At 29.8% G+C, this 24,999-nt stretch overlaps 2 protein-coding genes across 3 annotated transcripts; one reads left to right on the plus strand and one right to left on the minus strand.

The window, feature by feature from the left end:
- Positions 1-4,616: 4,616 nt before the first annotated feature.
- LOC107911808 (uncharacterized protein At5g19025) lies at positions 4,617-5,957 on the minus strand. The gene has a single exon (XM_016839744.2). The coding sequence runs from the start codon at positions 5,532-5,534 to the stop codon at positions 4,812-4,814; it is 723 nt and encodes a 240-aa protein (XP_016695233.1). The 5' UTR covers positions 5,535-5,957; the 3' UTR covers positions 4,617-4,811.
- Positions 5,958-16,424: 10,467 nt separating this feature from the next.
- LOC107911809 (cyclic dof factor 1) lies at positions 16,425-19,708 on the plus strand. 2 transcript variants are annotated; one of them, XM_016839746.2, is made up of 3 exons: positions 16,425-16,915; positions 17,928-18,456; positions 18,526-19,708. In XM_016839746.2, exons 1-3 carry the CDS (start codon positions 16,718-16,720, stop codon positions 19,275-19,277), a joined length of 1,479 nt encoding a protein of 492 aa, XP_016695235.2. In that variant the 5' UTR covers positions 16,425-16,717; the 3' UTR covers positions 19,278-19,708. The 2 variants fall into 2 exon arrangements, with proteins under 2 accessions (XP_016695235.2, XP_016695234.2); XM_016839745.2 differs by having other exon boundaries at positions 17,928-19,708.
- The last annotated feature ends 5,291 nt before the right edge of the window (positions 19,709-24,999 follow it).

Below are 24,999 nucleotides of genomic sequence, written 5' to 3' on the forward strand. Positions count from 1 at the left end.
CCCTAGCTTGAATGACAAACATGAAAAAATGCTTCTTAACTTTATCCCTTTTCTGCAAACACGACCATCTTCCTTTCAGTCTCATGAATGCTTTTTTACCCATTCTTTCAATCTCTCTGATCTTCTCATTGAATGCGTGTTGAGTCCAACTTAGATTTTGATGAGCGTAAGGGACTGAAACCCAATCCATTAATGGATACCCTTTACTTCCGACTACCCAAACACCTTTTACTTGGCCTTTAACGGCGGCTTGATGAAACACCGATTTCTTGAAGATTCGTTCGTCAGACATTGAATCAAGCCAACCAATTGAAACGTCAGTGGAAACGTCGATTGGGTCTACGATACCTTGGAGTGTGATGGAATACGATTGCTTTTGGGTTTTTTCCGTTTGTTTCTTGTTTAAATATGCGGCGGCGTTGGTTCTCGGAGAGATGAAGTCGTGCCGAAGAATAATTTGAAATCCATGGTTGCCGTTCAAGCTAGGGATTGTATTGCTCATAATACCCAGGTTGTTTCGATGCCCAATTGAAGAACTTGTAACCCAAATTACCGGCGTCGCCACACTGGTTCAATACGCGTTCAGTTAAACCACAACGAAAAACGACGCTGGACTGTTGTAAAGCGAGGTTCATCTTTAGGGCCTGACTGTGGAGTTTTCAGAGGATTCTGTAAATAATTTCGACATCGAAAGCAAAGTTGTCCACACGTCGGTCACTGCCGGGTTCAAATTCGGGTTGTGGGCTAAAGTTAAGAAACATTCATGAGACTCTATGATGACCAGAGACAGTGAAGAAGACAGTAAAAAAGAAAAGGGCTAGAGTTAAGAAGAGTGGGAAATAAAAAAGAAAAAAAAATGGAAGAAAAGGAGGGAGAGTGAAAATGAAAAAAAAAACATAGATGAATCAACAGGTCAAAGGGGTTTTGGAAGTGCAACACATGGCGACATGCGAGTGGCTAGCATTGTCACAGCAGCAAAATTTTGACGCCTTATATTTAACCATAATTAATTTTATTATTATTTTAGAGGTATTTACTTGTTAAGTTGTATTTACGTTAATATTATTTAAGTATACATATTTTTTAATTTGTTTACATTTATTTTAATATTTTTAATATTTTTGATGTATTATATTTTTTAAAATATATATAAAATAATAAAAATAATTAATACGGGTGGATCGAGTCTGAATTTTAGCATTTTTATCTGAACTAGGTTTGAGTAAAATTTTAAACCCATTTTCGGATCGGACCTAACAAACTGACCTAAAATTTTGGTTAGGCTACCCATGGACACCTCTAACTCCACCCTTCCTGTAATATTCTAGTTTATCTGTCAAAATTTTATCTAAAATAATTTTTATGCACCTATAATAATGAAAGAATAATTGTAAATTTACTATAGAATTCATATATTGAAGGCGTATAGTAGGCGCAAGTATTATTACTTTTATTCATCTTTTATTTTACATTATTAATTTTGAAGTTCATAAATCTTACAAGTTAAATTAATCAATACGAGTTATCAAATTAAATTAATTAGTTAATCATTAGTTATTAAATTACAAAAAAAATTGTAATTTTTTTAAATGTGTTTGGCTAATAGAGTGTATTATAAATTATAATTACATAGTTACATAATTTATATTTTTAAAAAGTATTAATTACTATAAAATGTATTAGTATGATAAAAATAATTTCTAAACAAGTAACAAAAATTAAAATAAAACAACCCGAATAAAATAATTTCTATTTGCATAATTAGCTTCGATCTTATAATATTTAGGTTCACAATCCAAATAGTTTTAGCTTTAATTATAAGAACTTATATAAACTTAATTTGGAAAAAAAAACTTATATACTAGATTATATCTTTTTTTATAATACGTAAATTAAGTAAAAAATAATATAAAATTTATAATATATAATATATAACCTTTATTTAAAATGTTTTATAGACTACCCAAAACTTTCATATAACACTTTTTATAAATAATATAATTTTTTATCATAATTTTGGAAAGTTATTTTTTATAAAAAAGTTATGATAAAACAACATCTATTTTATGAATAAGTATATTATTTTTATAATATATAACATGGAAAGATAATTAAACTATAATCATATTTTTTGGCCATAACTTTTCATAAATAAACATATTAAAACATTTTTATAACATGTAGATTATTTTTTTATAATAAAATATGTAACCATAACTTTGGAATTTTTTAGAGTTTAAATAATATTATTTTTTGTTATAACTTTATAAAATATACAAATTATTTTTATAATATAATTTTTTAGGATTTATAATATAAGAATTCTTTTTTCACCATAATCATACTAAACACTCATATGTGTTCATGGTTATAAAATAATTTGTATACTTTGTATAAAAATGAGTTTTTAAAAATAAATTTCAGATATAACTACCTGCATAATTATTCAAATTCACAGCCTCTCCCTAAGAATCGAAAAGTGTAATTGGGTTCTTCAATTACACTCAATTTGGTGAGACCCATCAATTACAATAGACAATAGTTATGTGGCTTTCCAAACATTACCTTAATAAAACTAGCTTCTAAAATCACTTAAAAAATCTACCCATTATTATAGCTCATGCTCAAGCTCTAGTAAAAGTGATATTTTTTTCTTGTAATGTTATTTTTTATTTTAAAATAAATTTAATAAATTTTAAATATATATTTTTAATTTTTTTCATGTTTAAATATTTTTTAAGATATTTTCCGGATGAAGATAAATTGAAACTTATGATAAATTTAAGGACTGAAATAGATTAAAAAGGAGAAACAAATAATATACTTTAGAGATTAAAGTAAGCATTTAATTGTTTTTTTTATAACTTTTATTTGTTTAAAGACACAATCATTTTTTAATATGTTTACATAGTTTTTTTAACCGCAAATTAAATTGAGTTCTGTTTTGGATTCTTAATTTTGCATTATAACTCTATTGGTAGTATACATTAACTTTAATTAAATGTACAATTTTATACATGAAAATTATTTGATTAAATTTTCACAAATTATTGATAACATTATCAAATTAGCACCACTTTACGTCCATATATTGCATACACAAAATAATCATATTAATTTAAAATAAAAATATGTATTTGTTTCTTTAATTGTGTATAGTTTAATCAAAATCAAAGTTTTATATATATATGAATCGCAATTCAAATTTCATATATATAATTGCATCAAATCAAAGTAAATATTAAGCTAAAATTCATTTATAAACTTGATATTTATTATTTCAATAGTTCTAGAAAAAATGATAAATTTAATGTTACGTACACATATAAAAATATTCATGTTTGAAACCTGTATTCGTGTGTAATAGACCCTTCTCCTCCCAAATGGGAAATATATATTTAGCTCTTTTTGAAATTATAAAATTTTAATTAATACAAGGATCAAATGCATTCTAATCCCTATAGGAAAATAATTTATCTAAAAAAAATTATTCCTCCAAATATAATAAAAACTTTGAAAAAACAAACCCATATCAATCAGACAAACCCTGGTCCAACTAACACTACGTCCCAGTAATCTATATAATAAGCCTTAATTTTTATATTAATCCACAGCATCGTTCGCTAAATAGAATCCTAAAGGTTCTTAAAATCATTATATTTACTTAGCACTGATGATTTATCAATGTCTCTCTTCCAGATATAGCCATTGACATGGTTAAACCAAGACATAAATCACATTCCATTTGTAATCTAATGCTCAAACAAATCAAATTACTTTCGAATATATATCCACACGCTCTTCATCTCACCCTTCCTCGCTTTTAAGGGATATGATCCTTCAAACACCGTGACAGACATACAGGTAAAACTTACAGGAAAGCAGGGAAAGATGTGAGAATAGGAGAAGAAAGGCAGATAATACTCGATGTCATATCACAAGAGATGACTAACCTTCTCTAAATCTCTGGTCCGGAACCTTATTACCTTCTAATTCTCTCAATCTCTAGAACAGCTTATTGTTATTTGTTATATACTACCATGGAGCTCAAAATGCGGGCAAAGTTACAGTTTCTATGCCATGGATGTATCTTATCAAAGGAGTCTGGAATATGCGCCAAAATCTCATTAAAACATAGCATGAAGTTTTAGCAAGGATAACCAAATGAGAACAAGCTAACCATAACTACCGGAAAGAGTTCAGATATATCAAACAGTAACTGGAAACACAGCAATCATTCAAGGATCGATCATATATAGGAACAGATGAACAACCTTGTTTCTATTGTCCGCAACAACAACATATAAAGCATTGTTATGAGTTCAAAAGACCCTGTAAGGCATGCAACGCCAACCAATCACTTTCAGATAAGTTTAGTTGAATAGTTACTTTTCACTCTAATGATGGGCATCTCGAAAGAAAATATTTAACATCTCATATCTTAACACCACCACTAATCAAACAGTTCAACATGATGCATAATACCTAAAAGGTTTTGAACTTTCAAAGTTCACCATAATCAATAAGGGATTTGTAGAAACCATAAGTGCATAAAACAAATTCCCAAAACATACGTTTCAAGGCTAAAGTACCATCAAAAAGTGATTCAAAGGAAATGGAAAGAACAGCTTCTTATATTCTCCACTATAACCAACTGTATGTAATCCTTACAACTTTTTGCCATGAAAGCTTATTTAAAGACAGCATAGTTTCTGATTAGACTAACCAGAGAAGGGCATTCCTCAATGCATTATGACTACTTTCTGCATTGCTTTAATTCCTCTCTCTCATGATATTCATATCCCAAGACCCTATTTCTTGATCTTTCTTTGCTTCTTTGGTCCTGGAACCTCCAACCTGCCTACAGAACATCCACACCTGGCTCGGAATACGAGCACCGCTCGTCCATTAACGGGTGCCATCTTCTTAAGTTCAGCTTCCAATTCCTTGTGATGATCGCGGGGCAATTCGAAAAGTCCTTTCTTAACACCATCTTTAACCAAAGTGCAGGAATTCTTGACACATTCCTCAGTTTCCAACTGAATATCGAATTCGGCCGCCTTCCTAAGCCCTTTACAGTTAGGGTTCCTGCATTTCTTGGTTGTACATAGAAGCAAAATCCAAGCAGCTATTGCAGCACAAGAAAAACCAAGTCCTATGGACCCATATATCATAGGAGCTCTCATAATTTCCTCACCAATAACGTAAAAGGCAGTTCCAATGAATCCAGTCAATTTCAATGATAGACACTTTATAGTTGGATACAACAAGAATCCACAAGCAGCGATCACAGCAATCAAGATGACAACATCAATGGCAGCGGATCTTGATCTTTCACAAGATGGAATCTTTAAACAACTTGGTGAATTGAATACCTTTTGTTTCTTGTAAAGATTGTTTCTTGACGACGACGACGACGACGATTTGTTGTTCATCACAAGATCATTTGAATTCACAGAACTTGCCATGATCGGAGCTGAAGAAGCCTGGTCAACCGAGTTGCAGACTGAGATAGAGTTACGGAAATAGACCATTTCAAATCAAACCCGGAATTTTTAAATCCAAAAATAAGGAGAACCCAAATTGAAACTCCTATAAATTTCCCTCCAACCCAAACGCCAAATCCAGATCAAACCCACCTCATAAAAGCTTAAAAAGGAAACAACTTTATTACTTCCACCTCAATATCACGTAATTCAGTTTGTATCCAAATGAATAAATTCCTAGGAAAAAAGAAAAACACAAGAAGGGGAAAGTTTCAATCACAAAGGAAAATGAGATTTGAGATTGAATTAAAAGGATGAAAAAGAAGAAATGGAATGGATTTAATTAAAGAAAGGCCGGCTATGAGAGAGATAGAAGGGGGACAAATGAAGAGTCATTTTAGTTTTTATCCTTTTGGCATTATTATTTGTTTTATCACAAAATTTTGTTGGGGAAAAGCTTGATTGTTTCCGAGGTTGTAAAAGGGAGAATGAGACACGTTTGAAGAAAGAAAGCAAATCATTTTGGTGGGTGGGCTTTTGACTATAGGAATGGGCTCAACTTTGCTTTTCCAATCATGTCTTCATCATTTGTCTCTTTTTTCCCAGGTTTTTTACTACAGGTGTCCACACCTTCTGTTGCTGGATTAGGCTCTTTCCACCGCCAACTTAATTTTAGAAAATACTATAAACCAATTTTAAATAAATATCATCATTTGTTTTTTAAGTTTAGGAGTATAAATACAATACATATTCACATCATTCGAATCTAAATGATGAAAGATCTAACACTTGATGTGAGCCACTTAACTCATGGTTGAGTCCAATATGGGCCAAGCATGACCGAGTTTGCGAAGTTGAAAACATTAGATGGAATTAACTTTAATGTGATAGTAGTCATATCTGCAAGAGTGTGACAATAGTCATTAGTTGGAATGTTACTCTTAAATTTGAATTAATATAATTATAAATGTGAACATTCTCCATTATTCAGTGTAATTTAGATGAAGATGCAAGGAACTAAAATTAATGAATTCAGTTGGTTGGTTTTAGGAAGTCGCTATGAGACCCATACCATACACCATAAACCCTAAACACAACTCTAACCTCAATTTATTTTTTTTTATAAACAATTTAAGTTTTTTTTATCAATTTAAACTTAATTCTATATAAAAAATCTAGAAAAATAAAATATTAAAACTAATATATTTAGGAAATAAAGAAAATTATAATCCAATAACAATTTGAAAATAAAATTAGTAATATCTTCAAGTCGAGTTATCTGCCATTGAAGAACACCCAAAACTGACATTTTAAAGGCTTGTGAAATCAACTTTGATACCATTTTTATATTAAAAAAATACCACAAAAATTTATTTTTTCCGTACTCAAGTCATTTAAATTAATTTTCAAAACCCAAATAAAAAGAAATTTTATTTTGATTCTTTTATTTTCTTATAATGACAATGCTATGTCAAACAACAAAAGAGGTAAAAAAAAACAAACAATCAATAATTTTACTTAATGTTTTTACTTTTTTATTTTTTTTAAAGAATGAGTATTAGATGTTTCTATACAAATAATATTGAGAGAAATTTTGGAGGATTTAAAAATAATTTTTCTTAATTTTCTCTCACGTTATCTATATTTTAATTTTAATATTTTTCTAATTTTTTAAAAAGAATTTCATTTTATATATAATAATGGTCAAAATGATAGAAAGTATACAAATTCAGGGCTAAAATTGTTATTATACCAATTAAAAAAGTGTCATTTAATAGTTGGGTGACAAAAAATAATTTTAAGAATATTAGTGGTAATATTGTAATTTTTTAGTTAAATGACAAAAATAAAAACTTACTTATAATTCAGTGATTAATAATGTAGTTTACTTTTTTTTTCTAATTAAACCTAATATCCACTATAATCGCATTAAATTCGGGATGATTCCCGATTCTTATCTATAAATTCAAAAAACTAATTATTTTTAATAGTAAAATCGATAAAAACAGCCATTTTAATTAAATAGGTTAAAATGTGATGTTAATTTTGGATTTTTGATAAATTTTGAGATTTAATCTTTATACTTAAAAAAAATTAAGTTTTTTTATTTAATTTTAAAATCTCAATCAAACCAATAACTTTGTTAGCATTTTTCATCAAATTTTGTCAATTTAACAAGTTGATTAGACTGTCCTCGTATAGCGTGACTTATTATTGACAAAACTTTAGAAATAAAACCAACTTTCGAATTAGACAAGCTCGGATTTCCATCGTCGATCGTTAGATCAACCCAATTTTCTAATATATACTTATTCTCTCCGGTACCTCGCTCCTCATCGTTCAATTTTGTGGACCGATACTTGGAGGGCCACAAACCTACCATAGGCCAGACCTAAATTTTTAGGTTCTTGTTCTTTGATTTCTTCTTCTCTCTTTTCTTTTCTCTGTGATTTTTTTTGTTTGACTATTTCTTGCTTCATTGTGTGTTGTGTTTAGTGTTGGATTTAATTAATAAAGGGTCATTGGTTGGCGAGGAGAGTTATTGAGACTTTGTGATGGTTGAATGATGATATTGTGAAATAAAATAATGTTTGGAAGGAAGAAAAATGAAGGGAAGCAAGAAAAAAGAAAAACTGATGGACTTGGGAGAGAAGAGGGAAGCAAGAAAAGTTAGGTTTAATGATGTGTTTGTGTGGGAAAATTGAAGGAGATTGATTCGAATTTCGTTGGTTCTTGATTTTGGGGTTTGGATATTAAAAGCGGGAAAAAAAGAAAAAGAAAATAATCTAATGGAACTTTAGGAAATAATTATTTTAATCAATGCAAAAAAAGAAAAAAAAAGGGTGTTGTATGACAATCCACGTGGGCGTTATGTGGCAAGTTAATATGCGACATCATACTCTCGCTGTAACAGCCCAATTTTCAGTGGTGTCAAAAACAATGATTCGAGACCACTAAATCCGATAAGTGAGTTCGTAAATTTTATTATATAGTGTTTATGAGTCGATTGTGAATTTAGAAAGGCTTATGAATTAGTGAATTATGTTTCAGAAATATTTGTTAGATTAATTAGTTTTGAAAATAAGGTATCGAGACCTCGATTTTATAAACCGAGCTGTAAATATTTTTATAAATATTTACGGAGTGTCATTAAGGTAGTATTAAAGTTTCGTTAGAAAATTTTATCATTTCGATAGTTAATTAATTAAAAAGGACTAAATTGAAAAATGTGCAAAACTTGATAAACTGATTAAATAGCATATATGGTAAATGATGGAGGACTAAAAGGGAAATTAGACACCCAAGTAATGGCTGAGGTGGCATAAGCAGAAAAAAATCTTGGAATTAGGTGATTTAAGGGTAAAATTGTAAATTTGGTAAAATTAAGCTTAAATAAAAAGAAATCTAAAGATTACTAGGCAATTCTTCTTCAATTCTCAGCCAAAAACAGCCATTAGAGAGTTGCTTAATCTGGATTTTATATATTTACTTCATGTAAGTTTAATTCTTGCTTTTCTCTTGAAATTCTTATATTTTTGAGACTTTTACAATTAGGTCCAACTATCTAATTCATTAGTTTTTAATCCTGTGGGTAAATTTGAAAGTTTCCATTGATGAGTGCTGGATGTTTATGCTGAATTAACATGGATTTGAATTCTTAATTTTGTTATATGGAGATTTTATCAAGTAATTTCAATAGAAATTGATTTTAGGACTAAATTGTGAAAAAATTAAATCTTAGGGTTTGGTATTAAATTTTGTTTATTAATGGCTGTGTAATAGATTATAATATTTAGATAAAGTGTTAATTGAGAAAAATTATCTCATTTGATGAGTTAATTGGTAAGGGACTAAATTGCAAAAATTGTAAAAGTTGGGGTAATTGTGTAATTTCAAATTTTGAGGGGTATAAATTGTGAAGTGGATTGAAATTAAAATATATGCTAATGAATGAAAAATTGTACATTCTAGATCAAAAGCTCGTAGATCAACGAGAAAAAGGGAAATTAGCCTAGTCTCTGAACTATTATCAATTTTACAATCCAACCCAAGTAAGTTCATATGGTTAAAATTTCATGATTATTTGTCAATTTAGGAATTGTATAATATATTTATTCATATTTTGTTGTTGAAATTAAGATTATTGTAAAAGTATGAAAATTGAATTGAATGTTTAAAACGACTAGAACGCAAGATTGAGTACGATCGTTCTGTGGCAAAGAATGAATTGACGGATAAGACCATGGTTGGACCATGGCAATGTTTAAATGTAAGACCATAGCTGGGCTATGGCATTTTAATGAAAAAAACCATAACTGGGTTATGACACCTTGAACGTAAGACCATAGTTAGACCATGGTAGTATAGATACATGTGTAAGACCATAGCTGGGCTATGACAATCTGATGATAAGACCATAAATGAGTTATGGCACTACAAATGTAAGACCATGACAGTGTCATGACAATGCATATGTAAGACCATAGTTGGACTATGGCACAAAAAGAACAATGTACTCATATCCGTAAGCCGTTCTTCGATTCAGTAAGAAATGATAACAGACTTATGTGATTGAATTGAAAGATTTGTAAATTATTATTGATATTGATCTAGAGGAAGTGTGTTTATTGATTATGTTGTATTTGACAGGGAAAAATGTATGATTTATTTACAATTTAATTTAATTTATTATATTATATTATATTATATTATATTAAGTTCAGTAAGATCAATTTTTAACCTATTGAATTTACTAAGCTTCATTAAACTTACTCGTGTTGTTTAATGTTCTTGTAGATTAACGTGTAGTCGGAAGATCGGATCAACATATCAAGCTACACTATCCAATTTATTCTAGTAGTTTTTGCAATGTAAATTTTGGTTTATATGGCATGTATAGAGTTGGTTTGGCAATGAAATAGTTTGAATTGTGGTTGTGAATATTAAATGTTTGTATGCATGTAATTAGTAGTATAATTTGATAAATCAATGAAATGAGTTAAATAGGTAGGTATAAGTAAATGAAATATTTGTGATGTTATGTCATGTTGAGAACATGTTTTAGCTTGTATTGATTGCTTGGTTAGGATATATTGGTGTATGTGAATGTTGAGTACAGGTTAATGTCAAAATGGGTGAGAAAAGTGGCCTTAAAATGGTCTATTTTTGTTCACACGGGTAGAGACACGGGCATGTGTCCCCTGCTTCTAAGAAAATTTTTGAAAATTTGGGAAAAATTCCTTGAGTACCTAGTTTAGTCCCGATTCTCTTCTAAGGTGAATATTGGGCCTCTAAGGTCCATCTAAGGGACAACATGAGTGTTATATAATTGATTCTTAATATGTGTAACAAAAATTGGGAAATGTCCGTATTTAATTCGTAAAGTTTGGTAATGCTCCGTAACCCTATTCCGGTAACGGATAAGGGTTAGGGGTGTTACACTCGTTATTCTAGTAGCGACATATAACTGTTAAGTGATTGTTTTGTAATAATCCAATAATTTTGCAAATTTAAAAATTTTAAATGTTTAGTGGTTGAGATGTAATTTTAATCTAAATCAATGGACAATTGGTGTAGCTTACCCACTAAATTTTTAACCAATAAAACTAATCCTTATATTAAATAGATTATTTGTTCTTATAACTTGAGAAATAAAAGCATGAGTTTAGAAAAGCATTTAAATCGGTGAAAATATATTTTATTTTCCATCATATTACTAAATCACATTTTAAATTAAATATAATATTTAATTTATAATTATTAGTTAAAAAGTTTGACGTAAAATAGAAGTTTTGTAATGATACATTTAAAATTAATATAATTTAATAAAAATTGTGATGATTACACATTTAAAAATAATATAATATAATTTACAATTATTATTTAAAAAGTTTGATATAAACAAAATTTTACTAATTTTAAAATAGAATTATTACTCAATAGAACTCTAAGAAAAAAGTTGTGATAATTATAATTATAATTTATAATTATTAATTAAAAATAATTGTGATAATTTTAACATTAATATAAGAATGACTTCTTTATTTAAAAAAAAAGTTACACTAATTCTATTTACGTAAAATAGAATTATTAATTGAATAAAACTTTAAGCATCTTAATTATAACTTAATTAGTATAGAGTTGTATACAAATTAAAATTTAACTTTATTTTTTTATATAGTATTCGGTAATTAAGTATATCCAATCAAGTAACATTTTAAAAAAATTACCGATAAAAAAATAGAGATTGCGAGCAACAGTAAGTTAGAATTATATAAAAGAAGAATGGAGCATTAAAGTTATGATTCTTCGAAGAGACAATATCTAAAAATATTCGAACAATAATGACACTAGAGATAGATAGAATGTTATTTTAATTGATGTTAGATAATATAATACTCTGATATCATTTTTAAAAAAAAATTGTAAGTTGTTTATACTATGCGTGGTAAACAATCCTAAAATTATTTTTTATTTATCCATTATTTGCTTGTAGCAAGTGCAAACCATTACGGGGATTTGTTTTGAGAAAAAATTTAAAATTAAACGATTGTTTTGTAATCATTATTAATTTAGTGTAAATATCATCTGTATTTATTTTATTATATAATTTCAAATCTGTATATTATTTTAATAATTTAATTTAATATTTTTTTTCTATTTTAAAACGTTATTTTATTCTCGATTTTTTCAAAACTAATAGAAATTTGGTATAAATTAAACTAATCCTCATTTAATTATCATAAATATATATTTTAAAAATTTTAAAAAAATATTATATAATTAAAAATACATAAAATCACGTGTGTTAAACAATAATATGATTTAAACAAAAACCAAATGACTTTAGTTTGTGTATTTAAACAAAAAAAATATTTGATATTTTAAAATTTCAATTTTGACCTAAATAATATCAATTAAATATGTTTAATTAAATTTTATTATAAATATTGTATTATGCTTAAATTTCTAAATTTAATCCATATTTTTCAAATTGATCATTCTTAAACCCTATTTTTCTAAAAAGAAATCAATATTTTCCATTTTTTGTCAACCCTTGAATGTTTTGGGTTATGATTGAAATTCTAATCTTAAAAGAACCCGACTATAAAAATTAAAACTGCAACTTGTACATAATATTTAACTCTTTTGAAAATTGCAATCTTGTGAAGAATGGTGGTAAACTTTAATTAATTTACAAAATTTCAACCGAGTAAGTGCTGGGCCAAAAGGTGGTAGTTGCTAGACTTGATCCAATGGCATATTTTTGTGACTTTTGTTATTATTCATAGAGATGTCTTTTCAACTCAGGGTGTGTTTTTGGATTATCTATAATCTCAGGGATGAAATTAGTAATTCCTTTAGGGATTGAAATTAAATTGTTATTTTAATGATAATAAAAATATAATTTCATCATTTTAATACCCTATACTTTCATAATTTTTAAAGGATTAAATCAAATTTTTATATTATAAGGGGTTAAAGTATAATTTTACCATTATTAATTTAGAATTAAAAAAACTTCATTTTGAGGGAGTCGACCCCTACAAACCCCCTTAGTTTCGTCCCTGTATAATGCATACCCATTAAGATTGCATTTTATTTATTAATTCAATGAATTATTAAAAAAATAAAAAAAAATCATTATTAAAACATTCATCGTATGAGTATTACTGACAAAATCCATAGAAATAAATAATTCTCTAAACAGCGATTTATAATTCCTCAAAACCATCAACTATGTTTTTGTTTGCTTATCTATATTAGTTTCACTTCTATTCTTTCAAGTTATCAACGGTGGATCTTACAGCACTTTGATGATCAATTGAAGTTTTCTCTTTATTTATTCCAACACCCTTAAATTATTATTTAAATTCTACATTGGGCCATAAACTTCAAAACATTTTAATTAAGTTTCAATATATAAATATTGTATCAATCTTCTCATTTCGTTAGCCCAGACGTATTAAATATAGCATAGAACATATTTAGAACACGTAGATCAAATTGTAAATGCATATATATGCTATCACGTAGATAATTAAGATCTATCATATTAAAAATAGACAGTGCACACGAATTTATAATTTGATTAAGGTATTTTAACAAATATTTAGGCTTAAACTAATAATTAAGTTAACAAAAAGACTTAATTAACATGATAGTAATGCTTTGGGGTTCGATTTAGAATAATTAAAAAATAAAGGGATAGTTGGAGGAATAATAACCCGAAATTGAAATGCTTTATAAATGTGAATATTTTTTATGATACAAGAGGTTGGGCAAAAGTGGACAACTTGTTGAAAATTTGGTGGAGACAAGGAAACATATAGAAAAGTCATTTCTGGTGACATTGCAAGCTCTTTATTTAATTTATTTCTTAATAATCCTAATTTGGTTCACCAAATCAAAATCTCACACGAGTAAAGGCCGTATAAAATATATGCTCTAACCTTTTTGGTAGATTACACGTGTCAACACCAAAGCAAACCTCCACTCTACGAGGAAAATTCTCAGCCACGAGAAGAAAAAGATTCTTTATTTGCTCTTTTTTGATTTCGTTTTTACGGAAAATTGCTTCACACGTGTCAAACCAACACGTGTAAGCAAATTAAAGGGAGAAAAAGATTATTATTATTATTTATTAATTAAAAACTTTATATTTTCTGAATCGTTGGCATGGCCTTTTTTTCACTTTACTTTTTTTTAGAGTTGGGGTCCACACGAGAATATGATGCTGATGTGGCAAAAATTTGTGAGCCTCACAATTCGTTGGTGGGACCCATCACATGCGGAGCTTAAAAAATCGGACGGTGACATGGATTTAAAAAAAAAATATTTCTATGGGTTTAATACTTCCCGTGGATTTTAAAGTCGGACGAAATTATTAAAAACTCGTCAAAAAATCGGATAATGCTTGAAAAACGCTTTTTCTTTTTCCTAATTATTTTTTCATTTTGAAAATTACGAGGAAGCTTTTCACGCAATTGTATTTTTTTTTAACCATGGTGGCTGACTTGTGAATATTTTCTATTTATTTTTAAATTCTTAAAGAAAAAAGAAAAAAAAGAGTCGAGCATATGAAGAAAAGTAGGATTTTCTTTTCATTGCTCTTTTAATATTTTGATATGATGCTTGATTCTTGTAGAACCTCATCCACATTTAACACACCCAAGACAAATATTAAGTTTGGGATTATTTCATTATAGAAAAATACATATTAATAAGGGGAATAAATTAAATATTTAAGTTGGTAGTTTAAGAACTTGGTTTATCTCACATGTATGAGTAAAGAGATATAAGAAGCAATAACCTTATGAACCATAGAAAAAAGATATGAAAAGACTAGGAAGTGGAGTAATGGGCCAACTTATAATATCAACCACAAAATAACCCAAAGAAAAAAAAAAGAATTATAGTTGGCAATACCAAAAAGTTTGGCATGGAATTGAATGGAAATTAGCTCGAGGTAAAAAGAGTACAAAGAATATTTAAGATAAAGAAGAAAAAAAAACTTATTAGTATTAAATTGTAAGACATTTGAATATTATACTCCAATAATATTAATATTAATATTAATATTGTTTTTTTAGTATATAAACATTTCAATATTCATGATGGCACTGTTTAATTGGGGGAAATAACATAAAATTTTTATTATTTCACATTAGAGCCAATGATAAAAATGAAGTCGAGTTTCCAACCAATCAACAATTTGCATTAATATTTAATTGTCTTAATCGGGTGAAAGGCGTGATTTGATATTTATTAGAAAAATGTAATTTTTATTAAATGAAATTAAGAAAAAGGAAAAATAAATGCTGACTAGGATAATGCAACATAAAATAAGTGAAAGGAAAAAGGAAGTTATATAAAAGAAAAAGAAAAGAAAGAGAAAGATCTTTTAAGGCCACAAAGGAACTTGTGGATGAAAATTTACCTGCATGATGACGTGGCATATCAACTTGTTTAAACAAATCAAAAACGTAGACTCCACGAGACCATCATCGATTATACCCCCTTTTTCTCCTTACAACCAAATATTAAAATTACAAGATAGGGTAATGACAAATTTAATTTATGCTTTCACTAACAGCTACAAAATATTCTTACAAAAATTATTTAAAAACACACTCTTGGTTTGATTAGAAAAACTAAAAACAACACAAGGGAAAATTCTTATTTCGAATACTTTTGATCTATTTATTTTTATTTAAATCTACTTCTTTATTTTTAATTAAATTTTATGACAAATCAACATCTCCTTTTATGATGCCAAGTTTGAATTTTTGTGAATTAGGTTTTGTTAAAGTTTATATATTGAAACTGTCAAAATGAACAAAAATTTCCTTTTTTTTCTTAACAGGAAAACAATACATTTCATATTTTAAAATTAAAATTATTTTGCTTATTCTAATTATTTATTTTTAGTATTATATCTATAATTATGATTTATAAATTATAGTTAATAATATAATCACTCTTCATGAATTATTATTATTATAATTTAAAATTTATTTCAACAACATATTAATATATAAATTGTAATAAAAGTAATAATTGTTATAAATTTGATAAAAATAAAGACTAAAAATTATTTAAGGAACTGAACTTATTAAAAGAAATTCTATAATAAGGACAATTTAGTAAAACGTATTTCTCCATAATTTTATTTTCATCAATCAAACATAAAAATAATATATTCCAATCAAATAATATATTTGAGATGTATTTATATTAATATATTTTTGTTTATGGTTGTATCTAAATTATAAATTCCTATTATATTAATTTTGCTATATTTATATATTCATAATATTTTTGTTTGTTATATTAAGTCATGTTTTAATTAATTTTTTATGTATATTTTATTTGTTTTCACGCAAGCAGCTAATATTTTTAGTGCTTGACCTTATTTCGCAATTTCGCTTGCTATTTTTATTCTTGCAAACCCACCCACCAGAAACTAAGAAAGAGAGAGAGAGAGAAAAAGTAAAAACTATTTTCAAGAAAGAAAGAGAGAAAAGCATTATAAAGTTGATTTTTTTCCTCTTGAATTTTTTTGATGACAATAAAAAGTTTGTATCATAGTAGTCAGCTTGTGCTACAAAACTTTCTCTCTCTAGAAAGTTTCAGTTTTTAGTTTTGTGTTGGCTAAGGATTTTATAGAGGAAAAAAAGGAAAAAAAGAAAAGACACAGAGAGAGAAAAAAACAGGGGAGATAACAGAAAATGTCGGAACCAAAAGATCCGGCGATCAAATTGTTTGGGAAAATGATCCCTTTGCCTGAGAAATCTCCTAAAGTAGCAACAGCGGACTTTTGTGCTACTTGTGGTGATGATAACACCAACAATGATAATACTGATCATTCTTGTTCTACAAATTCTTCACCAGAGGAAAACAAAGGGGAAGAGAGAGAAGCTGAAAAGGTAAGGAAAATTTTATTTTCTTTTCTTTTTGGGAAATTTGAGGAATACCCATAGTTTAGAATATGGAAATGAAAAATGGGTTGGTCTTTGATTCTTAGTTTTTGCTATAAAAATGGTTGGCTTTTGAATGTTAATGATGTGTGATTATTAGGAGATTGGTTAAATTTCGGATCTTGGTTTAAGTAAACATGAGGTTTTTGGAAGTTAAAATTGGTCTTGTAGATGTATTTTCTTAACCATAATCCAATTGTTTATCATAAAATCTTGGTTAATTGCTTTTAGATTAAGTTTGGTTGGCTGTGTTCATAAGAGTAGCTTGCTTCCTGAGTACTAAGTTAGAGTTCTCCTTTTTCATGTTTTTGGCATTTAATGGAGTTTTTCTTTTACTGCATCATTTTGGAAAATGGTTTTGGAATCTGATTCATGGTTTCATTTTTCTGGGAAAAATTTCTGGCTAGCTTCTTTGGAATTGATAGTTTACCTTGACATGAATTATATGTCATACTTCCAATTATTTCATCAAGTTTAGCTTGGGAATTGTGAGAGATGTTATCTGGATCTCTTTTCACTGAAGATCATCAGCTATGATTAGGGTTTTATGTTCTGATCCAGCAAAAGCTCAGTCTTTCTGGAATCAGACTTCTAGTCCCCATCCCTGTAGAAAGTTACAACCAGTTCTAATTGATTCTTAGCCCTACTAAGCTTTCCGTGTTTGTATATTGTTTGTGCCGGTTACATAGTTAATCTTTCTGGAATCAGACTTCTACTCCTCATTCCTGTAGAAAGTTACAACCCGCTTTGACTGATTCTTAGCCCGAAGTTCTTAAGCGACTTCTCTTATGTAATTTCTATGATAGTTGTTAGAATGGTGGTTGCTATTGCTGTGAAACTGATTCTCCACACAGCAAACGCAAGAAAATGACAACAAAATGCAGTTAGTTTGGATATGCTTTGTTCCTTCTTGTTATGTATAATATGATCATGTTTATTTTTCTTCATACGAATTATTCAGGACACTGTGGGAGCCAAAACAACGGATGTTGAACATGAAGTTGCAGATAGAAAGGAGGAGGAGGGATCTAAACCGGATGATGGTGCTCCTCCAGTTACTTCTGGAGAGTCCACAAATTTGGAGGCAAACTCTGGAGCAAGTGACAACTCTAAAACGCCTTCTGCCGAGAAGGAGAGCACTGCTTTAAAAACTTCAAAAACAGAAGAGGATCAAAGCGAGACCAGTAATCCGCAAGAAAAAACCTTGAAGAAACCTACTAAAATTCTTCCATGCCCCCGCTGCAACAGCATGGATACCAAGTTTTGTTACTACAACAATTACAATGTCAATCAACCTCGACACTTTTGCAAGAACTGCCAGAGATACTGGACAGCTGGTGGGACCATGAGAAATGTTCCTGTGGGTGCTGGACGTCGCAAGAACAAGAATTCAGCTTCTCACTATCGTCAAGTAACTGTCTCTGAAGCTCTGCAGAATGCTCGTATTGACATTCCTAATGGAGTCCACCATCCGGCACTAAAAGCTAATGGTACTGTTCTGACCTTTGGCTCAGACGCACCCCTCTGTGAATCAATGGCTTCTGTTTTGAACCTTGCAGATAAAACAATGCATAATACCACACGGAATGGGTTTCATAGGCCTGAAGAGTTAAAAATTCCTGTCTCTTATAAGGATGGAGAAAATGGGGTTGAGTGTTCAAATGGATCATCTGTCCCGACTTCAAAGGATGAGGCTGGTAAATCTGGGTTGCAAGATCAGATGATGCAGAATTGTCAGGGTTTTCCACCTCAGATGCAATGCTATCCTGGGGCTTTTTGGCCTTACCCGTGGAATTCAGCTCAATGGAGCTCTCCTGTACCTCCACCTCCACCTGCTTTCTGCCCTCCAGGTTGCTATCCGATGCCATTCTATCCTGCAGCTGCTTACTGGGGCTGTACTGTACCAGGCACTTGGAACGGCCCTTGGCATCCTCAGCCTTCCCCTTCAAAGCAATCAGCCTCAAGTTCCGGTCCTGATTCCCCCACCTTAGGAAAACATTCAAGAGATGAGAACACGAGCAAACCAAGCAACTCTGGAGAAGAGGAGCAAGTGAAGGAAAATAATGCAGAGAGAAGCCTTTGGATTCCAAAAACATTGAGGATCGATGATCCGGGAGAAGCAGCAAAGAGTTCTATATGGGCAACACTCGGCATTAAGAATGATAAATCCGATTCAATAGGTGGTGGAGGACTGTTCAAAGCATTTCAATCAAAGGGTGATGAAAGGACTGAGGTTCCTGAAACCTCTCCAGTCTTGCAGGCAAATCCAGCAGCATTGTCAAGATCAATAAACTTCCGTGAGAGCTCATAATCGTGTAACTTTATGACATTTACTTGCTTATGGTGCTGCATACAGCTTGGTGGTGTTAATTATTATACAAATCCAAACCTACTCTGTTAGCCGCTTGGTCATATTCACTCACCATCCCCTCTATATAACCAATTCTCAAAGTATGCTAACTGAGGAGAACAGAAGAAGAGTCCTATCATATGGTTTGAAGGCAGAGTGTCTAGCTAGCTTAAGTAGAAACTGATTTTTCTTCCTTTTGTTTTTTGGGGGTTTAATTTTGTTTTTGGGATTCCTTTTTCTTTCCATTGATGGTATGAGCAGGGTTTGCGAGTTCTGTACATAAATATATATATGAAATGGTGAGAGGTAGGACCAAGTAAGTTTCTGTACCATAAATCCCACTTGTAGTTAAATAAATTTGGGAACTCAAGTTAATCTTCTTATTCTCTTAATCTTAATGTCTTTTTTTTTTTTTTTGATAATGTTGGCTGAGTCTACCTTACTTTTATTTTCTAAAGATCTCTCATGAACTGATATATAGAATCCATTGTAATTGCAACTATGCTCTATTTCTTCTACACACAATTGGATCGAAGTAGCTTTCCCTTTCCGTAACATAGGTAGAACAGAAACAGGACGCAACTTGGAAGATAGAGAAAAGTCCATGTAGGCCCTTCTTTTACAGTTCAACTTGAATCCTTATCGCAAAAGGCCAAGTACCTTTCCCTTTCCATAACTATAGAATCCAAACAACTAGCACCAAAAGGTAGAAAGTTGATCTTAAAGTTTCTTTCTTTTTGTTTCCTCTAATCCTTTATTTTTTTCCCTTTTAAAGAATTCAGTAATACTTAGCAATTGTGGGTGTTTTCCCTGTCATATTTGTGTTTAATATAGATTCTATATATGATGATATATTCTTTTTGTGTGTGTGTTAACCGTTGATTTATGTCGCATGTATAATGTGTTAGGAGACTAGAGCTTAGACCATTAAAAAAAAGACATGGAGATATTTTGATTTGTTTTTTTTCCCCTGAAAAATTTGGGTTCTATTTGAGCCATGAACTGGTTATGGGACCCAAAACATGTGATGCTATTAATACTCTTGGCCTTCTCTGTTCTTTCTGTTTCTTTGCCTTTTTCTTATCAAGTAAATCTTGCAGTTCTTTTCCCCATCCCTGTTTTGCTATTCCTTTTTTTTGGTCTGGATTGCAAATTAAGACTTGTTGCATTCCAGGTCTTAAAAGCTAGAAGTATCAACCAATTGGGCTAAACTCAACTTCTTTGTTTACTTTTTTTTTTCTTTTCCCTTTTCCTTTTAGCAAAAGAAGTTGTAGTCCGGAAATCAAGATTCGAATCCAAATTTATAAAATTTTAACTTTTAGGATATGAACTAATTAAATTAAAGCCCGAACTCGATTCTTTTTATGTATATATATTTTAGGGCAAAAGAGATCATGGTCTTGAAATTTAACCTAAAACTCATTAAACATCATTACCTAGATTAAAAGCAGCGGTATGAATGAAGCGAATTCAAGATGATCTGAATATTTCATTTTGGGTCACATATCAGATGGAAACTTTTGTTAGATAATGCAATTGCTGGATTATGTGCACTTCCTATATCTGCCTATAGATATTTTGGGTTTTTGATTTCTCATATTGTCACATGGGAATCTTAACCAAATAATGTTGGGTTTGTTTCCCTCTTTGTGAGAAAGGCCAACCATCTACTATCTCCATTTTCATCCAGATTGAATTCTAAATTTTTATGAGAGTAAAATTAAAATTTTATAATTTTAAGAGATTAAAATGCAAATTTACCATCTATTAATGCATAAAATTATAGCTTTTAAAGGGACCACAACCAAAAATTTCCAATTTAAAGGGCCAGGGCCGCCGCTTTTGGATTTTATCGGCTCCATTTGAATTATCTATTTAATATAAAATCAATTTAGTACATACTTTGAAAAAGATGGAAAAATGACCTATGACTGGCCATAATTCATAGCCACAAAACCCTTGGATGTGATCCTAAATACTGCTAACCACATGTAAATAAACCCTACATATATATATATAGTGTTTTTAAGCATAAGGTAGCTGAGCATCCCCCATAATCAATGGTCAGTCATAAATAAATCTTATTATTAAATAACAATTCCTAAATTGTTTTCTTTAAAAAGTACAGCTAAATCAATCATAGGGTTTTGGGATTAAAAAGTCAACCTTAAGGTTATAATATTTTAAAGAATTTAATTTATCAAAACTAATATTAATTTCTTCATTAATAAGAGTTTTGATTTAACGTAACTAACTTTCTCTTTTCTTTTCTTAAATTTTAACTTATTCAACTATAACCATCCATTTTTAATTCATATAAAATAATTGTTGATTTTATTTATATATTTTAATTAAAGGATGTAATTCAGTAATTTACTAGAAATACGAGATATGGTGAGCAACAATAAACCGATTAGAAATTATCTAAATAAAGTTGGTTGAAGGTGAATATAGATAGGAATAGGATACGCCAAGCTTAATAAGGTTTTACAACTGCAAACAAAGACGAATTTAGAGAGGCCAGGCAAGACAAGGACATTGACTCTCATATAAATGAGAAATTTAAATATATAATAGAAAAAAAAAACCAAGATAACTTATCTGAAAATTTTGATAATATATCATTAATTTTCACTTTTCTCTCTTATTTGGAGTCCCCAATAGGTTGTCTTTAACAAACATGGGTTCTGTAGCAAAGCACTGTAGATGTGCTTAGCTGAGTTGCCAACACCTGTCTTTTTTTTTTTAATTGTATGGAAGGTTTGCTGGATGGCTGGGGAAAGAGAGAAAAAAAAAGGAAGGAAAAATAAAAATAAAATTGTTATTTATTTATCTTGATTTAAAAAAAATAAATTAAGAAAACATTTAAATAATTTTTTCTACGTAATGCATCTTAAAAATTTTAATTAATTTTATTTTAAAATAATATATTTAAATTGATTGGTCTAGATGTTGATTCTCGAATTGATTTAAAAATTTTCTCGACCAGTCGATCCATTTATTAAAAAGTATAAATAAAATAATTTCAAATAATGAATTTTGAGTTATTTTAAAATATTTATTTACAAAATTTAAATTCGAAAGTTAATTTTGGATTTATAATTTGTAACGATTTACTTGTCATTTTTTTATTATATTATGTATTTAAATGGTTAATTTTAGGTTAATTGTAGGTTGACCGAGAATAATGAGTATTTATATTCTGTAGAATATAAATTTATTTATTTTCGAATGATATATTTAAAATGATTAATTTAGGTAATAATTTGAATTCTTTAATAATTATAATACAGTTGAATTTTTTTTTTTTGGTGAAACAAGAGAAACCTACCATAAAAAAATTAGACTAATTCCTCCAGTGGGAATCTTTCAATGAGGCCATTTGTAAAAATATTTTTTACTCGAGTAACATGTTGAATATTCTAATGTCGAACTTGAACTTGATGTACTCTCCTAATCAAAGTTCAGTTCATTAAAATCAACAAGTACTTACAAAAAAGATTACATTAAATTCTAGACTTTATTAAAACTCGCTCGGTCTATAATCTATGTGGAGATAAATGTAAGTTTTTTAAAGTCCTTAATTTCATTGGATCTGAAGAAGCTTAGCAGCTTCGTAGAAGCAGTCATTCAACAGCGTGTTTATAAAATCTGGGAAGTAGCCATTCCTCAGGACTGTTAAAGAAATAATGGGTGGTTCTTGGTTTCTCAAACTACTACTTCTTTCAATGCTTTTCATTCTCTCCTTCTCTCAAGGTATTACTTTGTTTTTATTTCATGTTTGCTGCTGCTTCTTTGTTTTCTGAGTCTTCTTATCTATATATATACACTTTGTTTTGTTTCTCAATGGGTTAGGATTGGGTAGGAAATGGATGGAGAATAATGTTGAGTTTCAAGATTACAGTGTTCAATTGGAGGTTGATTTTTCTCTATTTCCTTTGATTTTATCTCGTCTTTTATTTTCAATCTTAGGAGCTAAAATTGGGTTTTCTTTTTCTTTTTTTATAAATGTATGGGAAGCAGGAATTTGCAGAGAAAGCAAGGGAGATGATGGAAATCATGGATTATAAAGAGCCAGGGCCAAATACGAACCCCAGAACTAGTTACATATTTGGCCCTCCTCCCCAACCACAACCCTAGCTCTGTTTTTCTTTGTTCTTTTATTGCCTTAATTATGTATGTTTGAATGAATTGCAGAACCACAACCCTTTCTCTGTTACATGAAAATGGCACCTTTTTTTTTATTACTCCTAATGTTATGTATGTATGTAAGTATGCTGGAGTTATTGATTGTAAGGGAATACGAGTGACAATAACCGAATTATCCATTGAACTCTGTAACCGCAATTTTTAGTTCTGGTCTGTTTTTGTCTAAGAAATGTCACTGTTGAACAACCATCGACATAAAAAGAGAGCCTAACTATAGGTCCATAGGTACATGGTGGGGCCAGGGCTTTGGAATCCCACTTATTTATAGTATTAACAGGTTGTTCTGAAATAATATATATATATATTCATGGTACTCCAATTTTACTTAAATCGATTAATTTTTTAAAAAATATTTTTTGGTTACAAGTTACACGCTATTGATAATAACAAATCAATGTCGCACATGCACCCATCAGTAGCATGCAATTTCTACGGTTCAATCCGACATGAGTGTGGGATGAATGCCTTCAGGACAAAATGCTGGGATCTTTCTTTTGTGGATAAGTCAACATGTTAATTCATTCAAAGAAAAGAAGCATAACCAGGAAGCTACAAATGCTCTTAGCAAGCGCATAGGCATATTCATAGTAAGCTTACAACAATACAAATCTATCTCGAATAGACCCCTTAATTTGATGAAACAAAGACTGAACCGGACTTGGTGATCGCCCATCAAGCCTTCTATTCCTTTCCTGCAAGCGCTATGTGCAATCTCAAACCGACAAGCCTGCATAATGATCTTCCATAACTGATTCCAATATGAACAATCAACATAATAAACACGCAGCATCAACCTGACAACCCCAACATATAGTCTACTGTAATCGATTTAGAATAGCCAACCAAGAAATGAAGGAGCTTATTATTGAAAGTTTCATATCTAACCAAGTTTTCTTCTGAATTGCTCAATGACACCATCCGACTTTAAATAACTTTTTAAGCTTTTGTTGTGAGAGGTCTGAAGTTGGTATCTGGTCTTCACGAAACAGGAAAGTTTTTGAAGGAGTCCTTCAATTTCTGATAGCAGATATGATACATTAATTGCTGTTTGTTGGGGGAATTCTCTACAAGCCCTTAGTTTGCAAATATTTGGGGAAAATGTAGAGGGGCTAATAAAGAATCAAATACGTTGTTGATAAATTCTCCCTACAAAGAACTACTTAATTCCCCACATACTGCAATAGTTCCTCATTCATTCAAGTTCCATGCTCTTATAATTTTATATTTTTATTACGTCACATAGAGGTGGCCGTGGCTAACATTTGTGCCCTTTTCTTTGAAAATAGAATGAATGAAAATATGAATGAAGGGAAAACAAGTACGACCGATGGCAACAAGCCGCTAAGCAAAAAAAAAAAAAAAAGGAACACAGACAATTCCAGAGTACAAATTCTTGGTTCTGTTCACTCCAAAACTTTCAACAATCTCTGAAGGTCACATATAAAGTAAATTCTCAAAATGTTGACCAATCAGA

The sequence above is a fragment of the Gossypium hirsutum genome, chromosome D11 (genome assembly GCF_007990345.1).
Source record: "Gossypium hirsutum isolate 1008001.06 chromosome D11, Gossypium_hirsutum_v2.1, whole genome shotgun sequence".
In the NCBI taxonomy this organism is placed as follows: Eukaryota; Viridiplantae; Streptophyta; class Magnoliopsida; order Malvales; family Malvaceae; genus Gossypium; species Gossypium hirsutum.